The sequence below is a fragment of the Carassius auratus genome, chromosome 5 (assembly GCF_003368295.1).
Source record: "Carassius auratus strain Wakin chromosome 5, ASM336829v1, whole genome shotgun sequence".
Taxonomy (NCBI): Eukaryota; Metazoa; Chordata; class Actinopteri; order Cypriniformes; family Cyprinidae; genus Carassius; species Carassius auratus.
The window spans coordinates 30407834-30428718 of NC_039247.1; the positions used below are offsets into that span (position 1 = coordinate 30407834).

The 20885-nt window shown below is 37.3% G+C and overlaps 1 protein-coding gene across 1 annotated transcript in view; it reads left to right on the plus strand.

Annotated features, from left to right (window-relative positions):
• The first annotated feature begins 7328 nt into the window (after window positions 1–7328).
• The window catches only part of LOC113085558 (disks large homolog 4-like), a 121816-nt gene continuing 108259 nt past the window's right edge, over window positions 7329–20885 (plus strand). The window contains exon 1 of the mRNA XM_026255196.1: window positions 7329–7828. Within this exon, the coding sequence (XP_026110981.1) occupies window positions 7799–7828 (30 nt within the window). The 5' untranslated portion in view covers window positions 7329–7798. The remainder of the gene's footprint in view (window positions 7829–20885) is intronic.

Sequence of the window (20885 nt, forward strand, 5' to 3'; positions counted from 1 at the left end):
CTGATTCTGTGCTTATGTTATAAGCGCGGGTAAACTGAAGGCTTGAATGAAGGGCAGTCATCGCTAATGACATTACATCGAGCGCAAAAGAACCGGTGAACCGTTTTTTTTTTTTCAGCTGGTTTATTTGATCGAATTGTCCGAAAGAACCGGTTCACTTGAGCACCTGCTCCTTTGCCCCAAAAGTGCCCTTTTGTCAAAGCAAAATTTCCTCGAATTTTTTTTTTTGTAATAACATACCCTTTTGTCAACGCCCAATCATAATATTATTACAATTTATTAATAATAATTTAGTCGTAAATAAAATGACCAATATGTTGACCTTTCACCTGACCGGGAAAATTCCTCACGCCGCACGCGCATTTTTAATTGCTCAAAGATATTTTCAGAACCGTGGCAGCTGGTAAGTGGTGTTTCATTCTCAGCGAAGTGATTTTGATGTTTATATACTTATTATTATTTTACAAGAACGGTGTGATGTGAGAACATGCAGATATGTTGCTGTGTGTAGCCTGTTGTAGTTAACACTAGCGTAGCGTGCTGTTTGAGGGAGAAAGGTTTCACAGGCATCGAAGGGTCTGGTCTTTTTTATGTTATTTGACTAAACTTTTATTATATTACAGTACTTATTTATTTTTTAACACGTTGCGTGCCTTAAAAATAATTATAACAACACTGGTTAGGCTTATTCAGGTTTTCTCATTCTCTGAATTATCATTATAAAAATAAAAACAATTCAGGAATTAATTATATAATTATATTTTAAATGTGACGCAAATATATATTTTTTCTACAATAGCAACAGTGCTTTCAACAGCAAGACCACTTTAGCCTGTAAACTCAATAATATCTATCTGGAAATAAATGTAAAAATATCAGTGTCAATAAAAAATGCATAATATACCTGACATCAAAGTGCAGTGTGAAGGATATGAATAACAAATGTAGCCTGTCATTTGTTTACATTGCAAAGGTGTTCAATTTTAGACAATAACAACTACTACAGTAATAATAATATTAATCACTATATTCCAGTGGATCAGTTTTTTAATGTTTTGTATCAATATTTAAGGTGGACTTATTGATTAGGTGCAAGAGTAGTAGTGATGGTTAAAATAATAGATTAATGCTGAAACAGAGAAGAAAAAGCCATCAGGTTGGGACAATTTAAGACATTTCAGTTTCTAATCCCAGAGCTATTATTATTTTAAACTTAAAATTGTCTTCTCTATTGTTTCTTTGCATCAAAGCATTTGCTGCTGTATCAATACATAACCATCCATATCGATACGTGAATCCGCAAGGAATTATCACAATATATTGCTGTATTGATATTTTGAACAGCGGCATTTAAAGCCTTGTTCCATGTGCCCCTTTTATACTTTGAGCACCCGCCCCTCCAAAGCTCTCTGCACGGCCCTGGGGGACCGAGAAGGAGCTGCAGGAGGTTTGTGAGTTTAATTAAAAGCTAATAATAATAAAAAAGCACGTTTAACATAATCAGAACATAACACTTACTAAAAAAAGATGAAATGTTGACCAGTCAGAGTGAACGAGCAAATGTGTTACTTTATAATTAATTTAAATCTCATTGGGTACTTAAAGGAAATATATAAAGTGAAAGACAAAATCTCTGCTTTACATGTAAATAAGAAAAAAAAAAAAAGTGAATTTGTTCATTTTAATGTATTGCTATGAAAAAAAAAAAAAAAAGCTTTCCAAAGACAGTAAGTGGTTAAATATCCAAGTGAGTGATAATTTAAATGGAAATGCATGTACAATTTGGTTGGTGCAATATTGAGATATTAACCACTATATTTGTTCTCAAGCTATGCAGACTGAGCAGTGACGTCGGTCATATGTTGAGGAAGTTATGTGTAATATTATTGCTGAAACTAGTCGTACGCGTCTGTTCCACAGAACATGTTGCAATAACCGAGACGACCACAAGATGGAGAGCTTTCACACAAAACGAGGTGTTCTGTAACAAAATAGTGAAATTGGTTTATCATGCTATTCTACATCACAGATGTCACTAAACATTCTAACACATACACGATTGTAACATTTAAGTCTATAATTTAGACTGCACATATAACCAGTTTAAACATATTGCTTACAGACGCATGCGAGAGACTTTTATCTTGTTTGAAAAAACGAGTATTTTAATATAACCTATGTAAAAATGCTTTTGCAGATTAGCTTCTGTCTGTTGGACACACATTTCTGACTGCAGATATGTGTGTGTTAAATATTAATGCCCCAGCCTACCCAACACCTGCTTGAGCATGTATATATACAGTATGTGCATGCAATTCTATGATGAGAAATGAGTATGATGCATGCATTTCAGACACACACACACACTTATGTAACAGTGATGTAGGAGTGAGGATGTATGCTCAATCCATTTACAGGGAGATTTGAACTAAACCAGTAAAAGTGTCATATTGGCCTGTCTTCGTTCTGTTTTAACACCCAGTTAACGCATGCACTCTCTATAGCTTTCTCTCTCTCTCCAGTCCTGACATGAGAGTCACAGCAGCTCCACACAACACACTATTGTACTTCAGTTACTCAAGTGGCATGGATTCTGCATGGCAGATACAGAGGGTTTGGATTACATTCAGTCAAAACACTCTTCCATTAGCAATGAACCACTGTTGAATGAAATAATCCGATTTCTGAAGTGTTTTTATATGCACCTCCCTGGAGACTGAACATGCATCACTGACAGCTGCTTTATTGCACAACCATTGACTCTTGACTGGATGGAGGGGGTTAAAGACAGGCCTTGAAGCTCTGACATACCCTTTGACTGACTTTAGTGGTGCAGTCTATCTTAAAGGCAAAGTGATAATATATATATATTACTACGCAAAGAAGAATTAAATATTTATCCTAGGGGTGTGCAATATTGACAAAAAATAAAAATAAAGTGTGTTTGTGAGTTTGTGTGCTGGTCAGTTCACAGCAGTGACGGAAACTAATCTTTTCCAACAAGTTTAAAATGATTTTTACCCTTTATGGGCATTTTTACCAAATTGAGTCAAATTACAGTCAAACCATTTAATCAATAATACGGTATTCGGGGCTGTTACCAAACAAATAAAACCATTACCAACAAAATTCATGTTTGCAACGCAGAGGAAACACAGAAGCTGCATCTGAAGTTGCATTTAGATGCATATACACACTGTTTAAAGCAAGACATGAATGCATTTAAAGTGCAGTTAGAAATGCATAAATAATGTTTTGATATTTTAATCCTAATCTTGATATTTGAAATTGTTAAAAAAAACGAAAAGCTACTTCAAATGTGAAATTAAAACCAGCAGTAGGTGGCAGCGAGTAACTGTTAAATAGTCAACTACGATTGACCCGATTCATTTAAACTGTTACCAGACGCAAAACAGTGATGTGGCTTTGATTAGAACCAATTTTTTTTTTATAAAATAGAGCAAAAATAAGCAATATGGTGTCTAAAATGAAGTCTATTTATATTAACTTATTGTTTATTGAACTGTCGTATTAAATAACTGTCGTAAAAATTGCTCTCTTCATCTGATATTGATTAACTGTATGAAATTATATAAATATATACATTTTCTTTCCGCATATCTTGAATTTTGGGGGCATTCTACATGCATTTTATCAGACTGAATCATGCAGTGAAAGAACACTGTAAATGAGCATAAAGTGTTTAAGCACTCATAAGCTGTCCATACACGGTATGATAAATGAATCTCTAACTTACATCATTCATATATCTGCACTTTGCTGTGAGTTTCAGTCTGAACTAAACGCGATGACTGATCTCAATGCCTCTGATTGGCTAATTCATTCCTAAGCTCAACAGAATCGTGTGTGATTGGGTATAATGAGCAACACAGTAAAAACACATTAAAATATATATATGTGTGTTTGTGTGTTTATGAACATACATACTGTAGAAAAGACTGAAGTGTTAGCACAAAGGCATAAAAAGAAGCAAATTAGATGACACTGTCAATAAAAATAGCTTCATCTCCTCTCCTCTTCAGTCTCTAACCCTCCTTTCTTTTCTCTCACCGCCTCTCTTTCTGTTTTCTCTTGTCTTTTATTTCCCTTGTTGCTCTCTTCAGGCTTTTAGAGAATAGCATACTAGTCATAATATTTCTGCAGTGTAAAGATATCTCTGATAGATATTCTCCGTTGTAAAATGTTCAGTATGCAAACAAAGTGGGACACTGTATCGCACAATACTGCATTCAGCCCACTTTTTTAGCAGTGTGTAAAATGTAGTCAACATTTTGTCACATGAACTGTCACATTACCTTACATTTTTAATTTAGCAAATGGCATTCAATCAAGTGCCCTAGAGCAAGGCATCGAACCCCCAACTTCTCCCCGGACGCCGCAGCGTAAATGGCTGCCCACTGCTGTGTGTGTGTGTTCACAGTGTGTGTGTGTGTGTGTGTGTGTGTTCACTGCTCTGTGTGTGTGCACTTCGGATGGGTTAAATGCAGAGCCCGAATTCTGAGTATGGGTCACCATACTTGGCTGAATGTCACCTTATTTGTTGCATCCGGTTGAAAATAACCACTTAATACTTTCCTAATGCCTTATATCTGTCAGGACTGGATCAGTCCTTATTTTTCTCTTTTTACATATTTTTTTTCCTTTTTTAATTTTTTCATTTCTGCTTATTTTCTATCTTTTCATTCGTTTTGGTTCCTGTTTTTTTCCCTCTGATTTATTTTAATCTATTTTCTCTGGTTTCCCTTCGCTCTAGTGCCAGCTGATCCCAGTTAGCAGTCCATGCTGCGGCTGTCTGACGCACCTGTTCCCCTTATCTCGTTACTCACCCTATTTCTTCTGCTTGATTTCACCACTCTTTGTCAGTGTGTTCTGTGATATTTGGCATTTTCAGCTTCAGTTCCGTCCTGTCTCGCCTCTTTGTTGTGAGCGCTAGTTTGTCTGCCCAGTTGTTGTGAACCCTCAGAGTTTCTCGGAGTGTTCTTCTGGTTCTCGACCTGGTCTGTTGTTGATGGAACACCGAGGCCCTAATGGCTCGTTTTTTATAGGGTAGACGGATAGACGCCAGAAGAGAGCTGCACCGCCGAGTTCGAGAAGACTCCAAGCCAGTTACATCCGCCCCTCCTTCCCTGAGTGCTGAGGAGGGTGAACCTATGCAGGTTTGCGCCTCACACCCAAGAGAAACAGTGCCACTTGTTGGAGGGCCTTTGCCTGTATTGTGCCGCCCAAGGACATCAAGCTCACCCCTGCCCTGCAAAGGCTATTCGTTCACCACAGAAAGTTAATTTAAGTGGTACTGCCATTTCCCCTACACACAGGTCATGCACTCATCTATCTGCATCTCTTTTCACTAAACATGTTTTGTTTAAGGCTTCAGCACTCGTTGATTTGGGAGCAGAGGGCAACTTTATCAATGAGGATTGGGTGCGCACTCGGGATATTCCCATCCAACCCCTGCAGTCATCTACAATTGCTCATGGGCTCGACGGCCAGACACTTATGCAGATTTCTCATGTCACTGATTCGGTGAGTGTTCTTACCTCCAGGAACCACTGGGAGGACCTCAAGTTCCTAGTCTGTAAGTTTCTGTCTGCCCCTTTAGTTTTGGGTCATCAATAATTTGGGACAATTCAGTTCTGTCGTGGAGTCAATATTGCCCCATGCATTGCCTCTGTCTGCTCCTCCCCAGTCTCTGTTTCTGTTCCCTACAGGAGGAGAAGGTGGACCTGTCTTCAGCAGGTCCAGGGCTGTCTCTCTTCCTCCGCACCGACCGTATGATTGTGCCATCGATCTCCTCCCTGGTGTTTCTCCGCCTCGCGGACGGCTGTACTCTCTCTCCACGCCCGAGTGCGAAGCGATGGAGAAGTATTTAAGTGATTCTCTGGCAGCCGGTATTATTCGTCCCTCTTCCTCTCAGCCGGAGCGGGGTTCTTTTTCGTGAAAAAAAAGATGGCTCTCTGCGTCCATGCATAGATTATCGAGGGTTGAATGACATCACATTCTACCGCTGATGTCTTCGGCCTTCGATCTGTTGCAGGGGGCCGAGTTTTTTACGAAATTGGATCTTCGCAATGATCACCATCTGGTGCGGATCAGGGAGGGGGACGAATGGAAGACCGTGTTTAACACGCCTCGTGGGCACTTTCAATATCGGGTTCTTCCCTTCGGCTTATCCAATGCCCCAACGGTCTTTCAAGCACTTGTCAATGACGTGCTGAGGGACATGATCGATAGATTCATCAACTGTACGAATCAGCTGTTCATTAAGGCGGAGAAGTGCGAGTTACACGTTCAGGCAGTTTCTTTCTTGGGACACATGATTTCGGTGGGGGGGATTCACATGGACCCTGTGAAGGTGAGAGCCATCTCTGAATGGCCGGCACCTGATTCGTGTAAGGCGTTACAGCGGTTCATCTTATTCCAATTCTCTCTCTCTCTCTCTCTCTCTCTCTCTATATATATATATATATACATATATTAACGTATAGAATATTAAACATTTTATATATATATAGACCCACTTGCCAGAATGATGTTTTTTTTAAGTAAAATATAATAGACCTGCAATTTAGCATATGGTCACTTTTTTCTGAATATATTTTAATAAGTACTGGTCAGAATAAGTCATTTTGACATTTTATTAAAAATGTATCTATTTTAAATATTAAAGCAGACACTTCACTTGCATTTGACATGCTATCTATCTATCTATCTATATATCTGTCTGTCTATCTATCTATCTATCTATCTATCTAAACACTTTTAAAAATTACATTTGATATGGTCACCAAAATAAGAAGTCTAGTCTTTGACCACCTCTATCAGCAAATTTGCAGCACTTTTATCATTTATTATCATTTTCATTTGATCAAAGTTCCTGTTTATTATATTTTAAGTAGCAAGGTTTTGTTGTTTGGCTTTAGTGGAGTGAAAGCCCTGATGGCAGGATGCATTCCCCACACAGTGGAGCTACTCTGCAGTGTTATGCTGCAGATGTAAATGCGGTAGTGATCCGCGGATTCCGCGCGCACAGAGCCGCCTGCGCAGTAGACGTGAGTCGCACACTGGATCGCGACAGCCCTGCTGTTACACATACACAACTCTGCAGGGTTGCCAAGACAACGCCATGACAACCCAGGGTACCCTCATCCTCTATTAGTCTTCTTTTCTTTGTCTGAATTCCCGTTTTCGCGCACACATTTACACCCGGCGTGTTTCCTCGAGTAATTTCGCTCTTTAACTCCCCTCTCTACACGCGCAAATTCACCTCCCCTTCCATCTATTTTTTTTATATCCCCTCCCTTCCTCCCTCCTTCGCGCGCGCGCGCTCGCGCTCCCCTCTTCTTCTGCCGCTTCGGTCAGTTCCCTCTTTCTTCTCTCCCCCTCTCCACCACCTCTCTTCTCTGCACTCATCCTCCCCTGCACAATCCCTTTCATTTGCTCGCATCCTCTCCTCCATCTTTCCGTTTCGTCTTTTTTTCTACATCCCCTCATCGACGCGAACGCGTCTCTCTCCTCGTTTGCCAAATCCTGAAGGCAGACCTCTCTTATTCTCTCTCTCTCTCTCTCTCCGTCCCTCCCCCTTCCTCTTTACGTTTCCCCCTCCCTCCATACTCTATTTTCCTCAATGCTTAAGTCAGTCAAAAGAGCTACACTGAAGAAAAGAGGGGCGAACGGCAGGCGCTGAGAGAGAGACAGAGAGAAGGAGAGAAGCTGGAGGGAGAGAGGGGAGAGGGGGGACCGGGGGTTTGGATACATCTCCACCTGTCTTCTCTCTGCCATGGACTGCCTCTGCATAGTGACCACAAAGGTAAGCCAGTTCACCCGTCACGAGCAGAAGTGGGCGCGAGGGGGAGTTTATCGCTCTGTGTCGGGCAGCTGCTCGAGAGCTGTGAAGGGTGCGTTCAGTTCCGAGCCTCTCCACGGGCTCAGCGCTTCTTTGTTCTTCCGTCTGATCTTTCTCTCTCACCCGAGCTCGCACTGAAATGTAATTCCAGGCTGTTTTATTATAGGACTATGCATTTGAAATCCCCCTCTTGCGCTTTTTGGGGCGCGCGCGTAAGGCATCTTTACACACAGCACGCGCTCTTGCGTTCCACGGGAGCTGGACGCAGCGCAGCGTTTTTAAAAGTTCAATTTGGTTTTACTCGCCTCGCCGAAAAACACAGCGAGACGCCACGACCAAACTGCCTCCATCCAAGCGCGTGTGCACAGGTGCACAACAGATAAACAACAGCGCAGCGGAACGCGGGAACACCGGCTCACACTGAGGCGGTACTCTGGTGCAGTGACAGAAATTAACTTTAATATGCATGAGGAAATATGTAATAGCTGACCTGGCGGGCAAAGCATCAGCACAAGCCTGACCATTTTCCTATCCAAAAATATTTAGATCACATCTCAAAAGAATAATACGAAGACATGTGAACCAAATGCAGATTTCGGCCATTAGCAATCCATATAAAAACATTTCAATCACTATTCTGAAAGTACCTTTAAACAGTGATATTAAAATATAAAATTCAGTACACACTTATAAAGAAGAACATATGATCCCGGAAGACAAAGGCAATGCACTAAATGGTTAAGTGTTTTCTTTATAATGGTTTTCTACGGGAAAACATTTAACATTAAACTTTGCACATAGCGTTTAAATATCATCAATAAGGTGTATACTGAAATTGGCTTTTAAATATCACTGTCTTACTACTGACTGCAAACCTCATAAAAGCAGCTGAGGTTCAGTGGAAGGAAAGCCTTGTTTTGCGCTCAATGTGGGCGTTTCTGTACGGATGTGACGTCACGTGGAAACTATGAATCGGCTTCTCTTTTATATCAGGATGTTGATTGTCTAATAGTTCTGGTGAATCAGTTCGTCCTCAGTCTGAACACTTCTGATGGTATAGATACAAAGGAGCTAGAAAAGTGCTTTCTACGGCTCTTGTACAGCAGATTTTAAGTTTTGAATTGCTTGCTAGTGATATTTAAATACACTTCTTTTTAGTGGCATATTCACCTCAGAAACAGATTGTTTGACAGCTACAAGACACTGCAGAGTCTGTATTGCTTCACACTCAAGAACTAAATAGTTACTAGAAAATAATGAAATATATCACATTTTTTGATAAGAAACAGATCAAATAAAAAGACCCATTCCGGAGTATTTTTGTTAGTTGCATGATGTTTAATTTCTGACGCTGCTGTGGAGCTTCACAGACGTGTGATGCTGTCCGTGACGAGGAGGAGGAAGTAGAGGGCTTACAAAAGCTCAAAGAAATGAAAAGGAAATGAGAGAAAAAAGTGAGAGTGATCTGTTAAATCATAGAGGAAAGGACGTATATGTGTGTGGGAGCAAGAGAGCAAGAGGTCGGCAACAAGTGAAGGCTTTCATTAATAAATGTGTGTGTGTGTGTGTGTGTGTGTGGAGGTGAGACCCGTCCCACCGCTCCTGACGGCATGTGCCTCTTTTCCCCATGTCGTGTTGCTGGCAGAGCTCTCCGAATGGTTTATGTAACACTGGCTGCTGCGTTCTCTCCTGTGCTGGTGTCTGCTCCATCACTTTCCTCTCTCTCTCCTTGTCTTCGGATTGACTCCCACCTTGCATGCTCCTCCTAAACACTACCACATGACCTCCCTCTCAACAGACCTACTGCACCCCATGTGTGAGAGAGAGAGAGAGAGAGAGAGAGAGAGAGAGAGAGAGAGAGAGAGAGATTAGCGCAGTGCCTGCTTTTGTGTGGGTTGAGATGGAAATGGTGCTCTGGTCTTTGGATGTACGGTTATTAAAGACCATACTGTGTTTTTTGCGAGCATCCCAATTGCATTGCTCTTTTTGTGAGGCTTATGTTTTGCTTATGGATCAAAATGATAAATTCCAGATCCAAATGTACAGTTGCTACACAGTACACTCAGAAATAAAGGTATAAAGCTGTCACTGGGGCAATACCTTTTTAAAAGGTACACTTTTGTTCCTATTAGGTTCTAATATGTACACTTGAAGTACTTTAAGGTACCAAAATGGACCTTTTAGGCACAAACATGTATCTTTTGAAAAGGTGCCGCTCTGGTGACTACTTTTGTACCTTTATTTCTGAGAGAGCTATAAAATGAATGTGAAAAGCATTTCACTTCGAGCTTCGTTTGAGTCTCACTTAGCAGGTGTTTCAGACTTTGTTGAGATCTTTTCTAAAACTCTGCATGAAACTTGAGATTGCTGTTTTTTTTCTCTCTCTCTGGAGGACTTGAGCAAAATTAGCATTCAGTCTGATTGCTGTCAGATATCTAGCCTTTCAATTATAATCTCTCAAACAGCTAGTATTAATACTTCAATGAATGTTTCATAACCAGCATCTACATTTTAATTAGCATTAGTTCTTTGTGAACCACAGAAAACATTTGCTTATATTTATTATGCTCACCATTAAATCATTTGTACAGACAAATAGCTAATTTAAAGCACTTTGTGCCTAATAAGTGCACTAGCTGCGGTTTTCTTAAGTACTAACGTTTTCTTACTTACTGGACCAAATGCTTCAATGTTAAGAACTTCACAGTTTTATTTATCATTACTTCTTTGTTTTCCTTATCTAAAGGGCATAACTCTACACTTTTAGCTGCATTCACTTTTATTTACAGACAGGAATGCGGAGTTGATTGGATATTTTTACATGTTGGATTTATTTGTTATTTATATTTGTTATATGCTGAATTTATGTTTTGGAAAAAGATGTTGCAAAGCGACTTTATATCACAACCGTTGCAATGTCCAAAGAATTTTATTAGCACACTGCTAAGAGAAAATAATCAATGAAAATTGAGTATCATTTGGGGAAAAGAAGTGTTTCATGACCATATTTCTCGACACACTTAAGTACACTTTGTCATATTAAAAGTTTGACTTCAAAGTACATTTTAAAACATTGTTTTAATAATGTTTTGCCATGCTTTAAAGAAATACACGTATTTTAATAATGACAAACATACTAAATACACAATAGACATTTCTTATATTACATTTAAAATGTATATACTTTAAATGTACAAATACATAATGACATATAAATATATTGTATATATTAGTTTATAAACATAAATGGTTGTCTGTACATTTAGCAGTACACTTAAACCATATTGCAAAGACATAACCCTGTACTTAAGTCCTAATTAAGTTGTTGAGAAGCACACTTACATTTAAATAACTGCAGAAGAATACAGACAGATTTACCATACTGAAGTCCAAAAAACCCAATGCTATTACTAAAAGGTGTGGTATTACCAGTGCACTTTTAGTTTGTGAATCTTGACATCATTCTTGTGTCCCATCCTTATTCAGCAACTTCACGACTCATTATAGCCCCCTCTTTTGAGTGATAAAGTTTGTTGTACATTATGTTCCTGTTTCGTTGAGTTGTTTTGTGGTTGAATTACATATCATGCCAGCCTACATCTGTGTGTGTCTTATGTTTCCTCAGCATGTGTCCTATTTTGTTGTGTTAGAATCAGTTTTGTGTGTGTGTGTGTGTGTGTGTGTGTGTGTGTGTGTGTGTGTGTGTGTTAGCTCATCTGTGGCCACAGATGCATGTGAATGTCACTCAGTTCCTGTTGGCTTCATTTGATTTAAGCCTGTTCCCTTGGCAACAGAAGCAGCGCCTGCTCGTCAGATGACAGAAGCAGACAATATGAAGTGGAGAGAGAGATGAGCATGAAGCTTTCTGTAGAGGTGTGTACGTGAGAGCTGATAAACTGCATGTGTCAGTGTGCAATCTCTCCCCATGCTTTAGTTTAGACGGGCCGTTTGTGTGTGTGTTCACAGAAGCGGAGGTTCACCCTTTGAAAGCCTCTTCAGATGGACTGAAACTGGATCTCTCCCTGTGGTGACTGAGATTGAGCCAAATCTGGCTCCACAGATTGTGACAGTGGATGGATCTAGCTCGTACTGACCAATAAATCTCTCTCTTTGCATTTAAATGGAGCTTTTTGTTGCAACACAATATTATATTTATATTTATTCATTTGTTAGATGCTTTAAGATGCAACTTACAGTGCATTTTACCAGTTTATGCATTTCCTTAGGATCAGACTCATGACCTTGGCGTTGTGAGCGTCGTGATCGAACAGCTACAGGAGCCTTTGTTGCAAGCGTTGTATAATTTTGTCAATGCAGCAGTTTACACTTTTTAAACAGGCTTCAACCAAGTCTTTTGAAAAGCATCGATGAGCCTTGAATGAATAAATACATGTGCACGTGTACATGCAGGATTCCTGAGAAGCTTGATTATTGTGATCGTCTGGGCAGAAATGTCTTGATCACAGTGAGATGGTTTCAAGTTCAGCTTGGGGTTTAAAAGAGCCCAAGAGTTTTTGTCAGGAGTTGTTCTCACTCTCTGTTCTGCAGGATCAGATCTGTGGAGCTACAAGCTTTATACACTTGAGCTTACTCGCATTGAACACTATAAAAGCAGTATTAGAGCAGTATCTCTTTTACCTTGTAAAGCCTGACTTTATATATCTATATATATTTTACTGGTGCAGTTTTTTTTTTTTTTTTTGCATGTTTAGGCAAAAAAAAAAAAAAAAAAAAAAAATTGAAAATAAAAAAATGAAGTGGTAACACTTTATTTTAAGGTGTACTTGTTACATGACACGTCCTTACCATTATAATAACAATGAATTATGCATAAATACATGCAAGTAGCCCTAAAGCAAACCCAAGACATATACTGTATTAAGTACATGTAGTTAATTAATATTACTCACTACTTGTGTATAGTTGTATAGTTACACTGTAACAAGGACACCATTAAATAAACTGTAACCAAATATATATTTTGGTCCCACTTTATATCAGGTGGCCTTAACTACTATGTACTTACATAATAAAATAAGTACAATGTACTTACTGTGTTCATATTGTGTTGTAAAACACTTTTGCTGCTATTGAGGTGGGATAAGGTTAGGGAGAGGGTTGGAGGCATGGGTAAGTTTAAGGGTGGGTTAAGGTGTAAAGTATGGGTCAACAGTGTAATTATAAATGCAATTACACAAATTAAGTACAGATGTAATTATATGTAGGTTTTTTTTAATATAAGTACAATGTAAAAACATGTATGTACACAATAAGTACATTGTACTAAATTATTAATTAAAATGTAAGTACATAGTAGTTAAGGCCACTTCATTTAAAGTGGGTCCTATATTTTTTTTATAATTACATTTTTTAAATAATTTCTACTAATAACAATTTAGCAAATTAGAAAGATAAATGAGTGAATATTAATCTAAACATAATATTACATTATGTTTGTGTTTAAAAATTACAATGCATAAAATCATAAATAAAAAGAAAATTGTAGATTTCACAGTGAAAAGACACGTGAATCATGACCTGGAGACGGACACTTTTACAATTATACTAAAGAAAGTTAAAAAGTATATCAAATTAAAAGCTATCAATGAGATGACAACAGACTTATACACGTTTTTTGATTAATTACAACAAGTTTAGTTTATTATTTAGAGGCCTTAGAAATGTATCAAACATGCTACAGTAGGCTTTAAAGATTTATGATTATAAATTTTTCTCTGCCGAACATTGTTGCCTGTTTCTATTTTTGTCTATCAAAAGAAGATCAAAAATACATAAATTCATAATTTACTTAAGCTGTTCTAAACTAATTTCTTTCCTCCATGCAATACAAAAATAAAAGTCTTTAAAAATATCCAGGCTGCCACTTTCCATGCAACTAGAGCCTACAGTGACACGGTTCCTGAAGTCATGTTAGCTTTGAGTGAGGAACAGACCCAGATATACAGAATTGCCTGAAATCTTTTCCTCAGTCACAGCTCTTAAATGCCGTTCACGCTTATTTGGTCCTGGCACATTGTGTTTGGATGTGCAATGACATTTGTTGCCATTGATGTAAGACCTGCCACACGGACATGTCTTGACATGTGACTTTGGATTTCAGTATATGGACGAAAGCAATAGTGGAGCAGATTTTCAGAGACTGATGATTTATGATTGTGTTTTGTTAACAATGTGCTGGCGGACATGCCCTAATTTTATTGGTCTTTGTGGATGTAGCAGTCGCAAACATTGTTTCGTTGAAGAATTTATGCAATTGCAGTCATGACATTTACTCCACGAGTGAAAGTGTCCAGGGGTAAAGCGAGTTGTATTCGACAAGTCGTAGTGCATATGCTGCTGATATGACTGGATTCTTCATCTCATGGACGTAATAGCGACAGCAAACAGATTGGGAATGACACAAGAGCGAGTCAGTATTCAGTAATGAAAGAAATAATGTCTGTGTGCACATTCGGTGTAGAATCAATCATTTCAGAGGTGACAATGTTAACTCAAATTCTTGTAATAAATTAGGCTGCATTCTTTCAGACAAAACCTAATGCCGATGAAACGAATACTTGAATGCCTTCCCTGAACTTTTTTCATAATTTATACTTGCAAATACAGCTGTAACTTCGAGCATGAGCCATAATTTACTCCCCACCGATAAAAACCTTAAGCTTGAATAAACACTTTTTACTCAGCATCACTAAATATTTATATTCAACAATTTCCCACTTAATATTTCTGACCCTCTTGGTGACTCATATTGAGAAGAGTTAGAAGAGGAAATCGTTATAAACAGCCAAATCCTGTTTTTCATCACAATGCATTTGAACAGATTTTTTGAACCAAAGCGTCGTCTGCGTGGTTGTCCTGCTGAACACTTAATGACCCTTGTTTAAATAAATCAAGCACACAGTATGCTTTTAAAAATAATAATAACTATGCAAAAAATAATTCATGTTTATTGTAATACTCTGGACTCTTATTGCATGTTAATTACAATTAAATGTGTACGCATTATAGTTAAGATTTCTATTAAATGCAATAAGCTAAACTTTAGTAAACTTTTTGATCCACTTAGGAAGGAATTGAATACATTCTTCCATGTCATTTCTTAATTACTTCTGTTGTCTTTGAAATATAGTTAAAATGACCAGCATATATGGTAAAATCAAGTATAATTTCATTTCTGTTGAAACTTATGTCATGCATTTAAATGTATTTGTAATACAGTTAAAATATATATTAACTGTACATACTGAACAGGAAACTACAAATAAAATTACAATCAAGAATTTAACATGCTTTGGTAAACTCTTTTAAGCACAACAAAAGCCTTATTTAAACATTATGATTTAAAGTTAAACTTTTAATGTGACATTATTACAAAGTGTACTCAAGTGTATTAAAAAGCATGTCTCTTTAAGAACATTTATCCTCAATATTATAAATTCTGCAAATAGAAACATTTCAAACATTTCTATCAGTTTCCTCCAAGTTCAGCTGATCTGAGCTACTCCACACACTGCAAGTCAACATTTGTTTCTTTATTTCTCCAAAACATTTGAAACAAAGATGAGAGAAGGAGAAAGGAGGAGAAAAAATTGCAAACAAACCTAATTAGTTTGTCTGTATTATGAAGCGCTAAGATTGAACGTGTGGAAACATTAAAAAGATTTGAGAGCTACAGGCGGAAGACAAGATTTCGAGAGAATAATGACTTCAGGCATTTCTTTACACAAGACTGAAGAAACTGGGTTAATTGCCTAAAACTGAATGAAGATTCACGCTCACAGATCTAAATGCCTCTCTGAGTGCTACATCTGCCAGTGTAAGCATTCACTGAACATTAAACAGAGCCATGCAATGTCTTCATTTTTAAATAAGCTTTTCCACAGGATAACATACGTTAATAGCACGAGAATCCAACTCTTTATCAGTGTAAGTCAGAAATGCATGAAATAGCATTAGACCTCCCCTTTAACCCGTACAAATTAAGGTTCTTAATGAAATAGCCCAATAGAAGTTAAGCCGAATCGACAGAATGTATTTTGTAAAAATTGTATTTAGACTAGTCCCACACGTTCTGTAATAAGAGTAAAAGTCAAGTTGCAGTGAGGTACTTACAATGGAAGAAAAAAGAAAAAGTTTAAAGGAATAGTTCACCCCAAAATGAAAGTGAGCTGAAAATGTACTCACCCTCAGGCAGTTGGGTTTGTTTCTTCTCTATGATCCCTTATAATCTTTTCATGCATTTTGGTAGATGACTGAGAGAATAAAAGTGTTTTCTGCACTCTAAAAACTGCTGGGTTGAAAATAACCCAATTTGGGTTATTTTGACAACCCAGCGCTGGGTCAAAAAGGGACGAACCCAGCGCTGGGTTGTTTTAACCCAACCAGTTGGGTTATCATATTTAACCCAGCCTGCTGGGTTGCCTTTTTTATGGTTTAAAATGACTATATTGCAGGGTTTCAAAAACCAGAGCGGGTGTTTTTTATCACTGTATTTCAGAAGGAAAACTACTGTATTTAGAAAATGTTCGATATCATTTCGCATGTGCTTGATAAGGCAGCGTTTGTGAGCTCAGCGCTGCTCTGCAGCCGTTACCGGAGAAACCTACCTCTCCCGCTCTTAGCTCCTCCTGCTGGCAGAAAATAAACTCGCAGAGTGCAGCCATGTGGGGAAACAATGCATTTCTACGTTAAAATTAACCCAAATTGAGCTAGGCATTAAACCTACAAATGTTGTTCATTTTAAATATCACTTTTACACACAAATAATAATTATCAAAAGGAAAATATTTATTAAAAACAAGAGAAAAGTCAAAAAGTAACATGTTAGAAGAAATGCAGAAAAGGATGGCATTAACAGCTACAGAGTTCATAAACAAAGCATTGAACATTTGATGAATATAACTTAAGATCAAATTGGACTTTGTTCATTTGTATATATTGTATAAAAATATACGAAAACACATACAATAAATTTACAATTAATTAGGTTTTTTTCCAACTATTCTGGCATGACAGTACACAAATAAATCACATTAACTTTGATATTATAACATTTAACAGACGCGTGTGTGTGTGTGTGTGTGTGTGTGAAAGAATGTGAGCAGGTGTATGAATGACAGAGTGTAAACTCTTCTACTAAACAACACAGAAAAAGCATTTAACTTTTTTTTTTTTAACAAATTATACACTTACAGTTTGTTTCATAGTCCATGAATACAGATCATGCATCACGGTCAATTTTCATGATCTCTTTAGCATAACTGATGTAATCATGAAGAAACCCCATCAGCACAGCATGTGACATCTTCTACATCATCCAGGGCAGCGTCCTCCTTTAAAACCACTGCTGTTTAGGGGAAAGAAGATTCTCCTCTCTGACCAGCATTCATCCCAGTCACCGCCTGCTCTTCATCAGTGGCCTAAGAGAAACACATTTGAAAAAATTAAACATTTAATTAAACTATCCATTTTCAGGTAGAGGTGTATTCACATCCGTAAGGATAGGTAAATAATCGGTTTTAAAGTTTCAACACTTTGTGTGGTTGTTTAATGTCTCAGTCCACCACAGCGCTCCAGAATGCTATAATAGCAGCACTAGTGTGAGGACATGCGATATTGTTTGAATAAATATTGCTTTCAGAAAGCTTCTTTACTGAAACATTAAAACAGACATGACATTCACATACCTCACAATATTCATGTACATGGAGGGCTGCTCTTCAAACCGTTAGTTCACCAAATAATTAAAATGTTCATAATTTACTCTCCTCATGTTTTTCCAGACTCATACAAAATCTGCTAATTTTTTGGAAAACGTATGAATATATTTAATATTCTCTTTTTGTGTCCTCCATTGCTGGTCTGGGAGACCAGTATTTTATTTTGAACATACATGTTTGCTATCATATAATTTAAGATGTATTCATATATAAATATCAGAATTTACTTCTACAATAACTCTATATTTATGAAGCTTGAAAATACTGATTATCTAAACTATAAATGGATTAACAAATATTATGAGAAAACTAAAAATATATTAATTTATGTTGTAAAGACAGACAAAAGTCTTCTAGGTTTGGAATGACTTGAGGGCAAGTAAATGATTTTTTGTGTGAACTTTACCTCTAAGAGCGAAGACCAAGAATAATGACAAGACAACTCCAAAGTTGGTTTGAGTTCTGCAATAAAAAACACAGACATCAATGGCCTTAATGAAATGAGCACATAATCACACTGTTGTTGCATCAAAATGTGAAGTAAACTGGCAGGAGACGACAGAAAAATTTATTTTCTAAAAATAACTTACATAAAATCTCAAAGGAATGATGCTCTCCCATGTCTCTTGCTTTTAACATCTACAAAAACAAAAAACAAACATTATTTTACTCTTAGTAAAAAAACAACAACTGATAACATGAAATATGAAGTTTACTAGCCTTAAACGATATTTCCCTCTCTTCAGAAGAAGCTGAGAAAACCTCCTCCTCACACAAGCAGACTTGTGTGTCCTTAACTCCAGTTAGTTTGAGTTCTGCAAAGAGGGACATCAATGGTTTCAATAAAATATTAACATATACATACATATATAAAATCACATTGTTTTTGCATCAAAATGTGAAGTTAACAGGCAGGACACAACAGAAACATTAATTTTCTAAAAAAAAAAAAGTAATAATAATTTAACTTACATCAGTCTCAAAAGAATGAAGTTATCTTGTCTCTGGATTGCAACATCTAAAAAAACAACAACATTATTTTAGTCTTAGTAAAAATAAAGATAACTTGATGTTATTCTGAAGTTTACTCTCCTTAAACCGTCTGTCCCTCTCTTCAGAAGAACACTTCCTCCTCATCCTCACACAGGTCTGTGACTCCTCACACAAACAGCTTCTGTGTCTCTAACTCTCAGCGCGAGGACAATGAAGACAGGAGCTGGACAAGTCTGAAACATTACATGTAAAACATACTTTTAACAGTTACCACTTCAACAGCCTCAAAATAATTATGCTAGTCTTTACTACACAATGCCGTTTCCTTTAGGAGACAAACATACATTCAGTTTAACCGCGAAAAAAAAGACAAATTCACATGAGCGTAACCGTGACCATAACCGTCTGTTAACGCCTCAAAGAGAACAGATAATGTAAAATCTTATGTAAATATGACAAAATACATTCACAGACGTTATATTAAAAGTACATCCTCCGTTCAATAACGTTACATGAGGCAGTTAAGACCTCCGTGTCCGAGGCGAAAACCGCGTCCGTTTTTTTTATATATATAACGTATATAACGTTAAGCTCCTTTGTTTCCGCCTTTCATACAACCGGGTAAACAATAAAAGATAACTTTACATTTTGAATATTTAACGTTACTTACCATAGTCTTTCACTCGCTTCTCGCTTCTATCACGCTGAGAAAATGGCGGCTGCTCGCACTGGAGACGTACGATTTTGACGTGACGTGCGTGCTCTCCTTCACGTCCGCGTCCTCAACCCACCCCGCGCTGGGTTAAAAAAAATAGTTATTTTCAACCCAAACTTGGGTTAAAACATCCCAAAGTCCTATCCAACGGCCTCAACCCAGCAGTTGGGTTGAAAAAACAACCCAGCGTTTTTTAGAGTGTGTAGAAAGAGGTTAGTTGTATTTAAGTTACATTTACAGCTTATTAAAAAAAAAAAAAAAAGCGAAGTAAGCACTGTTGTCCTTAGAGTTCAACTTGGTTAATTTTTAAGACTTAAAACTAGACTTTGCTCTAACTACATACAAACTATACGAAATACATAATGGTAGTGTAAAATATTAGTGCATATTAGCAAATTACTATTAAAGGAATAGTTCCCTGCTCTCCAAAAAAGGAACATTTTCTGTAAAATGCTATCCAAGATCAGGATGAGTTTGTTTCTTCACCAGATTTGTAGAAATGTAACATTGTATCAGTGTCTCATCAATGGATGCTCTGCAGTGAATGGGTGCCATCAGAATGAGAGTCCAAACAGCTGATAAAAACATCACAATAATCCACAGCACTACAGACCATCAGTTCACATCTGGAGAAGAGAAAAACTGTGTTTGTAAGAAACAAATCCATCAAGATGTTTTTAACTTCAAACTGTTGCTTCCCTTATGCAAATAATTAGTTTATTTATGAATGATCAATATATGAAATAGTTTATCGGTATATTAAAAATGTACAGAATAATATATTGTGTTATATTTTACAATATATTGAATAAGGAATTGCCACTTTCATATATTGATAAATAAATGCATATACTAAACTATTAAGCAGAGAGACTATCAGCATGCGTATATTGCTGTATATGAAAAAATATAAGCGCTAGTTTCTCACATGTATTATGTAGTATATCTCTGTTACAGCTGCTGGTGTGTAATGAAGGCGCACGAGGAAGACGATATATAGTACATAAGGGGTTCTTTTAATGATCACGGGAGAATAAGGGCACATCCAACATAATACATCACAATACATTACATTACATTAATCAGGGACAAGGAGGAACTCAGAAGACAGGGTATTTAAACACCAGGGAAGTAATCAGGGGAATGGAGACAGGTGGGGATTAATCAAATCAACCAAACAGGAAAAGGAAGATGACCAAATAAGGAAACTGAAAGTCAATCAATGTAATGATCACATTATATTCTACAATATATTCCCATATGATATATATGTGTTTCGTAAGGGTTCCATCTAAAATATGAGTCCATAATCGCTTCCTCCAATGCAAAAGTAATCTCATCTGAATCAGGAGAGAAATATGCACCGGTCAAGCACCGTTTACAAGCCAAAACAGGCCAAAACATTTCAAAACAAATATGAGTGTGGATTTTGTGAGAGACAACAGGAGAGCGTTATTATGGATTATGGAATATGAACTTGATATTATCCAGAAGAGACAGTTAAAGATGCCTTGATGATGGATTTGTTTCTTACAAACATGCTTTTCTCTTCACAAGACATTACATGATGGAC